Raw genomic sequence first — 9856 nt, 5'->3', positions numbered from 1 at the left:
ATAATTTTATTGGTTGGTTACTTGACTGCATCATGTATTTTTAGCACTATTTGCACACCTTTTAGTATGTTTGATATAAGAATTTTTCCTAGCAATGTATAAGGAAGAATTTTTGTATTGTATGTAAAGTTTGTCTCTTTTTTTTTATCTGATGGTGTGTTTTTGTGGACCTCCGTAGGAGTTCCATAACAAAATAAATAAATTGAATTGAGAGTACCACTTTGTTAGGAGCAAAGAGGTACTCTGAAGAGTGAGTACCTGCACTTGTATATGTCCATTTAAAGCTGTGAGTATATCAATAAAATAATAATGTGTATGAAATATTATGAGGGAAACGTTAGCAGGATCCCTCTTCCAAGAGAGAGGTATCCCTAAGTCTTGCTAATCAAGTAACAGCGTTTACACCACTTGCTGCTCTGGATATTTTATTATCATTTTTGTCTACACAAAGCAGTGGAATTTCAGGTTTGCCTTTCCCAATGATAGTTTTTTTTAAAAATCACATCACAATTGTGTTTGCCGTGCAAAGTAGTGCCCCTAGCGTTGCTGAGGCGAGGGGTCAAAAGTGACGGAGGAGGGTGACAGCGCGTGACAGCCATTGGCCGGGTGTGACGGCTCACAGACGACCCCCTCTGACACCGGTCTGTTTACATAGCGCCTACTGCAAGCACTACCTGCCACCGGAAGTGAGCGCAAGACAGTGCAGGAATTTCCGGTGACGTCGCCGTCTGGACTCCATTAGGGCTGCAGCTGAGCAGAACCGACTCACAGTAGAGTACGGGCAGCGGAGTCAGGAGCAGCTGATCGCCCCCCCCCCCACCGGCTCCACCGAAGCCGAGGGGCGCCCCCTCCCCCTGCACACCCCGCGCCCCCACCCCTCTCCCTCCCCAGCCCCGCCGTCTCCCACCACGGCCGCTCTCGGCGAGGAAACTCTGGCCTCTGCTTCCTCCTCCTCCTCATCGGACTCGGACACCGGCGGCGCCTCCCCGCCCCCGCGCAAGAAGCTGCGAGCCTCGGCGGCGGCGGAGGGCGCAGGAGAGCCCGGGGCTTCGGCAGCAGCAGCAGGCCCAGCCGCCCAGGCCGCCGGCCCCGGCCCGCTCCCCCCCTCCCGCGGCGGCCCCCGCAGCCTCAGCCCGCAGAGCGCCGCAGCCGCCATGCAGGCCAACGGGGCCCAGGTGCCGGGGGGACAGGGGGCGCAGGAGCCGGGGACGCAGAACGGCGAGGCTCCACCGGAGCCGGCGCACGCCAACGGGCTGCTGAGCCTCAACAACAGCAACAACCTGAACCTCAACAACAACGGAGTCACCCCGGCCGCCTCGTCCTCGGGCAGCGCCTCCACCGCCGCCCCTGATCTGGGGGCCGCTCTGAAGAAGAAGAAGCAGCGACTGTCTCAGTCCGACGAGGATGTCATCCGCCTCATCGGGCAGCACCTCAACGGGCTGGGGCTCAAGTGAGTGCCCAGGCTGGGGGTCGTTAAGACTGGGCAGTGTGTCACCGAGCAGACAGCCGTGGCAGTGGTTGTGGGAATGAGGGAGATGAAGGGATCCATGTATGCTCCAGGTGCAGCTAGCTGGTGAGGTGTCAGTCTTGGGGCTCCCAAGAGCCTCCTCAGAGAGATCGGATTATTTGAACAGCTGGTTGTAGGCAGTGGTGGTTTATTCTCATGGCAGTTTAATCGCCGTGGTGACAGTGCCATTCCTCCTGGGTGTAACAGGGAGAAGTGTGCCTAACGTGTACGGAAAGGCCGAATCACTGAGCCCCCTAGGGCAGAAAGGCAAGTCTCGGGGAGCTGACTCCCCACCCCTTAACGCAGCCTTCGATGTACTTCTCTAGTGTCGGTCCTGGTCTCGCCTCCCCGGTGGTCTTTAGGATAAGTGTGGCCTGTAGCAAATCACACAGGCTCTTGTTTACATCCTGAGCGAGAAGGCCGCTCCTCCCATTTTGGTAGACCTGGATGTTGAAAACTCGGAGGCCATTTTTCGATTTGTTTTGATCAATCTCTGGGGATTGTTTTGGTTTTGAAACTCTCCAAGACGTGTCTCTACGTGGGTTCTGGAGTAGCCCGCATCCCCAATACACCAGGTTATTGATGGTTACCGGACCCACTGTGTGTTTCTTCATCGTTCTCTGGCTGCACAAGTGTACTAAGCGAGGAGACCATTCAGAGACTTGAGAGCAGAGCTGGTTTAGGTTCTCTCGCTTCATGGAGTGGGTCCGGCAGCCTCTGTATCCTTGACTGACTGCCTGAGCCTTGCATGAAAAACAGTGCGGAATCCGATCAAAGGCCTGCTTATCTCTATTTACGATTAAAACCGCATTGTTGCTGCTTTGTGTAGTGTGACACTGGGTCTTATATTTACTGGATTCACATGGCGATCGTTGTTTGAGTTTACGATTGACTTTGCGTTTGAAATATCTAGCAGTCTGTTGCAGAGGCAAATCTTCGTAGTCCGCTGTGTGTGATTGAATTCTGCGCTCGAAAATAACGTAGTGTGTTGAAACCGAGGGCTGTGAACTTCATCGGGTTAACATGGCATCCCTCTCTTTCCCTCTGCAGCCAGACCGTTGATCTTCTTATGCAAGAGTCGGGATGTCGTTTGGAACATCCTTCTGCCACCAAGTTCCGCAATCATGTCATGGAAGGAGAGTGGGATAAGGTAACAGCAGACTGCAGATTCCAGAGGGTGGATGGGGCCTGTATTTTAAATACCCAAATTTCTGATCTTTATTTTAAATTTTGTCTTTATAGGCAGAAAACGACCTAAACGAACTTAAATCCCTAGTCCACTCACCTCATGCAATTGTGGTAAGAGGCCCACTAGAAACGTCTCAAATATTCATTAAAAAGGTGTGCAATTAATTTGTCATGCTTCTAAAACTAATGGGCGTTTTTTGCCTTTCTATCCTAATTGAAGTAAATATTGTGTTTGACTGCTGCTGTACAATCGACTGTTTAAATATTTTGAGTGACTAAACCTGCGTTTCAAGTAATAACATTGTTAGAATTGAAAATGGTTGGTACCGGTGCATCACTGGAGGGGCACGTATATTCTGGAACGGGGCCTGACATTGCAGATCCCTTGCACAACTGAATGTTCACGGTCATGTCACACAGCTTGCTGTGCGCACGCGTTAACAATGACTGTTTTATTTCCAGAAGGGTTGGAAAGAGGGTTTGTTTATCGAGTCCTTTGTATTTATGCATGTATGTATGTTGTTGTTTGCAGTGGTCTTTGTGCTTGGTTTGTGGAGGTGCGGTGCCCCAGTTTGCCTGCCCCCAGCTCACTGAGTTTGACAGGGAAACCTCAGTGGTGTGCGCGGCTGTCAGTCAGCACCGCTCGCTGCCTGGAGGGATCGCCCGGCCTGAGTGTAAACAATGCCTGATCAGCTGATGGCTGCTCTCCTTCAAGCTGATTCATTTGTTGTCAAACGGGCAGCTTCCTGCCAGAGAGGAGGGCGGGAGATCCTGCAGGAAGTGAAGCCGCACTAACAGATGTCTTGTCGATCAGAGCTGTTCGCTCGGCTGCTGCATCTGTTGACTAGGCCGGGCTGAGCGTGTCCAAGATGTTTTTAATCTTTCGCCTTGGCTGCGCTTGCTTGGCTGCGTTTGCTTTGAGACACGCCAGACTTAAAAGCGACCTTTACGGGCGCATAAAATGAAAAAGAACAGAGGGTACCCCGCCCCGAAACTTCATCCCGTTTCACGCCTTTCTGTTTTTTTTTCTTTTGGAACTTGTTGGAAGCACTGTAATTTGTATTATGCAATACATCTTAATTGGTGTGCCTTGTTTTTAGTATCCTTTGGATAAACAAGTTTATCGATGTTAGCAAAATATGCGCAGACAACATGAAATAGCTGAACCTTGTGTTTTTTTGTTTTGTTTACATTGTGTCTATCAGAGTATTCATAACATAATGGCTAAAGTGCGTATAACTGTTATTGGTTAAATATCAAACGTACCTCAAAGACGAATGCTTGAAATGGGCAAATAAAAGTTGCAGGGTACTTTTTTTGCTACAGAGACATACTCTTCCTTTCAAATTAAATGAGGGGCAGGCACTCGATAAAGACGGATGACTGCTCCACAAAAACACTGCAATCGACCTAGAAACTCAAGACTTAGTTGTGAAGGACACCAGTCAAGTCGCCCATTATGATTATCTAAAAGTAGGTTATGTTCAGACTTCTAGTTTCGGTTTTCTCCATTTGCTCGCATGGGCCTACAAGTTCCAAAATGCGGAATGATGATGTAGAAAAATTGTGGATTGGTTACCGGGCTAGGTTGTACACAACAGATGTATTTCTGAATACTTGCAGAAACTTGAGTGGCATAATATATGCATGAAAAGTGCTGGTATTGGTTGACCCTGTACTCGGCTACACTATTTCCGTTGACAACCAGTGCTGTAGCACGCATAGTTGAATTCGCAACTAAATTGTTTCTTTTATTTTAACTTAGGTTATAGTTTAAAGTAATAGTATTGTGCACTTTCAGATGTTGGTATTCAAGAGGTGGAATACGAAAGCATAAATATATTTTTAAATTTCCTTCTTTTGCTGCGTTTTCTAGTTTGTGTTTTTAAACATAAATTCATGTCATTGTAATACATGTGTTGTGTGTTACTCTGTTCAGGTCTGGCAGTTCGGATTGGACTTTACAAAACTGATTGCGCCTGTCTGGTTTCCGGCTACAGTGGCATAGTAGGAGAAAAATGATGGACTGGGGCACAACCCTAAGGGACAGCCAATGGCTGAGGCCAATTTATTCGTTCCTTCCTGTACCTGGTTCTTTATTCTATGTTTAGGACTTTATCTCGAATAACTGTAAATGCTGAGTTTATTTTCATCTTTACTCCCTTGTTACCAGGCTTCTTCCCACTCTGGCTGCTCTGGGCAAAGAGTGGCACAGTAGTGCTAGGGAATGCCCAATGGAATTGCAGATTGTGAAGAGGCATAGTAATCCTCTTTTGCCAGCAGTGGAGCAGCTGTTTAAAGGTTAGCCTTTCTGTCCCAAAGAATATCACACGTCGCTAACTCCAAAACACGCATATATTGTGGAAATGGTTTTGGTTTAAAATTCTAATTTGTGAAATCAGAGCAAATTAAGTGTCCATTAATTTCTCTAGTTTGTAAAATGGTTCATCTTTTTATTATTGGCGGTAGCCTTACATTTTTTTTGTGCATCAATTTTTGTTGTTGTCATCTTGTAATGGCATGTTTGTCCAATAACACATTGGTGGTGTCCTTATTGAATAACATTTACAAGTTTAATGCGCTCAAATGATGCTACAACTTTGTTCAGCATATTGGGGTTTGCTCTCCAAGTTTCTGCTTGAAAAAACGTAGTTTCAGGAATTCTGTATACCTATTAGAAGGGCCGTGTTCGAAAGAATACTAGTCAGGTATGTGTTTGTATAATTGTGATCGCACCCTTTGTCTCCTATGAGTAAGTCACAAGAGAGATGTCTTGAGCTAACACAATTGTGATCTGAACATGTGGCAATCCATGCCGTTGATCGTTTGTCAAGCTGGTACTGGTATATAAAATCTTTGTGACAGTGGTTATTTATTTATTTTTTTATGATCCTTTACTACATTCTGTGACCAAGAGTCTTGACTGGATTGTCCGCATCTTCATTTCGTCGCTATCTCTACTTAAAATTCAGTCTGGGGGCATTACATTTGAAAAGATTTACTGTGAAATGGAAAGAACTTCTCCCAACTGTGTCTGTGCCGAAAAATTCTTAGTGAAGCACACTTAGTTTACACATGTTCTCTAACTTGACGTGCAGTGTAAAAGGGGATTATGTGTCACAATCATCCAAGGGAGCACTTAACATCTATAAGGAACAACCTTCATTTAAATGCAGTTCTGTGTCACTTAAGCAGTATTGCAACCATAGACCGATGTTGTTGCGCCGTCTGCTTTAATTATAACCATTCTTTTTTGTTTATTATCTTGGCATGATACGTTGAGAACCAGGCAAACTCAATAAGATGGTGGACGGAGTGCGGAAACTTTTCATATTGCTGGGTCCAAACTGGGGTGAGCTGGCAAGCAAGATAGCAATGGATTATACCCAGATCTATGACTGGGGGTGATAGTTTGAAAAGTTTCGATACTCCATCCATTTTATTTTGTGATAGTACACTGGGATAACCAGCCAGTAAGTGTATATATAGTTTGAGTTTCTAATTGTTTGTAAATTTGGGTCAATTTAAATTGTTTTTAAACATAACTATTCTTTAAATTTGAGGTGACTTTTATTTGGATCGGATTTAGTATTACTGCATCTCAGTCTGGCTTTGGGCTGCTACTTAACCCTGAAACTGCCTTGGTGAAGGTCAACAATTTAAGATTCATTGTTATCTAGGAAGGATCCGCTGTCTTTGTTCTTGATTTCTGCTTGTCAAGTCGGGGGGCATTTATATAGCGCACATCACATCTGGGGAGTCTCATGGCGCTTGCAGATGGCTCTGACAGGAGAGACAGGACGGCTAGTTTGCAAAAAGCCAGGTCTTTAGCTTCTTACGGAAACAGCTGTGTTCTGGGATAATGCGGAGGTGTAGATGCATTTTATTCCATGAGGCAGGAGCTAGAAAAGAAAATGCGCTACCGCCGTTGCTGGAAGTTTGTATTCTTAGAGGTATCAGTAGGGATTCATTGCTAGATCTGAGCTTTCTTTGAGGCTGATACCATCTTAGTTTTTTTGACCAGTATCTAGGGCCTCTTTCATACATGTGTCTGAGCCAGGCATAGTTTTAAAAAGGATTCACTTTTTCACCAGAAGCCAATGCAGACTTCTCAGGCATGTGGCTGATTAAGTTCTTCGCAGAAGGTTAAGAACTAACAGAGCTGCCGTGTTCTGAAGAACCTGAAGCCTGCTCAAATGATGTTCATTTATGAAGGCTAGGAGCACGTTCCGTAATCCATTCTGTTTATAATTAGACCCTGAACTAGGGGTTTCCGGGCCTGAATGGGAATCCACTTGAAAATCTTCCTTAAGCTACGCATTAGTCCGAAACATGTACCTATAATGTGGTTTATTTGGTTTTCCATGGACAGTTTATTGTCCATGTAGAAGCCCACATTTCGAACTGATTCCTTCGGCACTGGACAGCTGCCTAACTTTGTTGGCCACCAATCATGTGTCCAATGTTCAGCCGCTTTGCCGAAAAGCATAATTTCTGATTTGCTGGCATTTAACTGGAGGTGATTAGTATTCATCCATTCCTCAACGTGAGTCAGGCAGTTTTTGAAATGTTGTTTGGTTTCATTCGGATCAGGGCCCAGTGTGACTAAGATCTGGGTATCGTCAGCATAGGACAGTGGGGTCATATAGATATTGAAAGCGTTGGGCTCAAAATAGAGCCTTGTGGAACGCCCATCTTAACAGGTCTTTCGTCTGCTCTGTTTTTATCAATCTGGACCGCTGTTGTGCGATTGGATAGGTAGCTGAAAATCATTCTAGGGCATTTCCTCTGACACCAATGCCCCCACAGCCGTTGAATTAGGATATGGTGGGAGATGGTGTCAAAGGCCGCGGATAGGTCGGGCAGGACGAGGATGGTTGACTGGCATTTATCCAATGCCAGTCTGAAATTATCAGCAACCTCGACCAGCGTGGTTTCCGTGCTGTGTAGTGCCCTAAAACCAGATTGCGAAGGGTCCATGAGTCCGTGATTTTCGAGGTGGCTCACAAGCTGTTTATTGACAAAGGATTCGAGCATTTTTCCAAAATATGGAAGTAATGAGATGGGCCGATAATTTAGACAAACCCTGGGGTCGGCATGGGCTTTTTCAGAATAGGTCTAATTTTTGCTGCTTTCCATATTGCGGGGAAGTCTGCATTCGCAAATGACTTATTGAAAAGATTGGTGAGATTTTCCACTAGTGCCGGCGCAAGTATAGAAAAAAGTTTGGGGGAGATGTGATCAGAAGGAGACCCAGACTTTATTTTCAGCCCGGCAGACATGGTCGCATCACAATCAAATTTAGTAAATTCATCCATTATATAGGGAAGGTCAGGTAGCAATGTTGCCAGGGCATCGGACTGAATTTGGATTTGATTGGGAGGAAAGGAAAGGTGAATAGTAGTGATTATGTCCTCAAATAACTTAGAAAGAGAATTGGCCCACTCTAGGGAATTTGGAGTTGCTAACGGACTGCTAGAGATAGTAAATTCTTTCATGATTTGGAAGCGTTCTTTGGAGGAGTTTTGAGCTTTGTTTATATGCTCCGTGAGGAATGCTCTCTTTGTCGACTTTATCTCCCTCATATAACTGGTGTGCAGTAGTTTGTATGTTTTCCGGTCTATCTGATCTTTACTTTTCTGCCATTTTTTCTCAGCGGTTCTGAATTTAGATTTCATGATTTTCAATTGCTCTGAACCAGGGAGCAATTCTGGTCTTGCGCTTGACTTTGCTCAGAGGAGCAGTTTTATCCAGTGCTATCTCAATGGCTTTATCAAATTGAAGTGCTGCAATAGTAGCATTTGAAGTAAAAAATTGTGTATCAAGATGAAAGTTTTTTAGAAACATGGGTAGGGTAATTTTTTTTCAGGGTTCTGCATAATGTAGATTCTTTTTCTAATACCGTTTTTGTTGTGGTCGTGGGGAAAAGAACATTTTAACTGATAGTGGTCTGTCCAGAGCAATGGGATTGGAAGGTCTGCTGTTATATCAGGGGAATTTGAAAAGAGGAGGTCCAACGTATGGCCGGCTTGATGTGTGGGACCAATGATCTTCTGATCAAGACCCTGAGTGTTCATGTTGGAGATTAGCTTTCCGGTGTCCGAGTCAGATTGTATTTCTGCCTGATCGTTAAAATCGCATACTAGAAGGAATCTATCAGAGGCTAGAACATGTGGTGCAGTAATTTCAAGTAGCTTATTTGCAAAGTTTCCTTTGGCACCAGGGGGCCCGTATATTAAGGCTACTTTCCAAACATTATTCGGATTTCCCTCAAACTTAAATATGATAATTTTTAGATAGCTGAAGACACAATTTTCCAAACTAGTCACATTTATGTTTGTTTTAGTTGCAATCAGTAATCCCACCCCCCCTCTAGTTTCTTTCCTGTCGAGTCGTGTTATTTTATACTCTGGCGGGAAAGCGGTGTGTATATCGGGAGTGGCATGTTCGTGCAACCAAGTCTCAGCGACAAAACAAATGTCTGGGGCTGCTAAGTCTAAGAGCCCACATTTCCCGTGCATGTCTGGGGATAGAGCGAGCATTAAAATAAATGGCATTACATTTTTCAACGGGTATGCTCATATTAGAAAAATTAAGGGAAGGGGGTACGGAAGTCTCCGTCTGATTAAATGGACAGGCGAATCGAGATTTGAGGACATCTGGCTATCTCAGCTGCCAGAGTCCCAGTGGGTTTAATCAGAGCGATGTTTTAATTTTTTAATTTCTTCACTTGAGTATCTAAAGATAGTCATGTTTTCAGCAGTGTCAAGGTTAGGGTAGGGGATATGTTACCGGAGAAAAAAAGAGATGCAGGGGTCTTGGCGTCATTCCAGTGGGACGGGCGCAGATGGGCTTGCCTTTGGCGCGCCGCTGCACGCGTCCACGACCTGCTCCTGTTGAAATAGGGAGTGAGCAGGGAAAAGACTGAAACTCCAATCTAGACTGCCAGTGATCCCACCGGAAGTGTAATAGTGCCAGAAGCGGACCCTCCGTACAAACGGCACAAGCCGTGACAGACCGGGGTCGGTGGCAGCAGATGGGAGGAGAAACAAAGTACACGGCGCAGTTTAAAAAACAGTGAGTTAAAAGCACGATTCAGTGTTATTATGCAAGCAGCATCAGATTTGGCAGATTAACAAATGGCGTATACCTTTGATCAGA

At 45.3% G+C, this 9856-nt stretch overlaps 1 protein-coding gene across 3 annotated transcripts in view; it reads left to right on the top strand.

Annotated features, from left to right (window-relative positions):
• Nucleotides 1-773: 773 nt before the first annotated feature.
• Nucleotides 774-9856, top strand: part of WDR26 (WD repeat domain 26) — a 716351-nt gene continuing 707268 nt past the window's right edge. The window contains exons 1-3 of one of the 3 annotated variants that reach the window (XM_078649853.1): nucleotides 774-1450; nucleotides 2558-2657; nucleotides 2750-2806. In XM_078649853.1, the coding sequence (XP_078505979.1) occupies nucleotides 1155-1450; nucleotides 2558-2657; nucleotides 2750-2806 (453 nt within the window). In that variant the 5' untranslated portion in view covers nucleotides 774-1154. Of the gene's footprint in view, nucleotides 1451-2557; nucleotides 2658-2749; nucleotides 2849-9856 lie in introns of all 3 variants that reach the window. The other 2 variants (XM_078649852.1, XM_078649851.1) reach the window with 2 other exon arrangements.

The sequence above is a fragment of the Lissotriton helveticus genome, chromosome 6, assembly GCF_964261635.1.
Source record: "Lissotriton helveticus chromosome 6, aLisHel1.1, whole genome shotgun sequence".
Lineage (NCBI taxonomy): Eukaryota > Metazoa > Chordata > Amphibia > Caudata > Salamandridae > Lissotriton > Lissotriton helveticus.
Note: the sequence above shows the minus strand (reverse complement) of the source record. Positions and strands in the feature narration are given on the sequence as shown.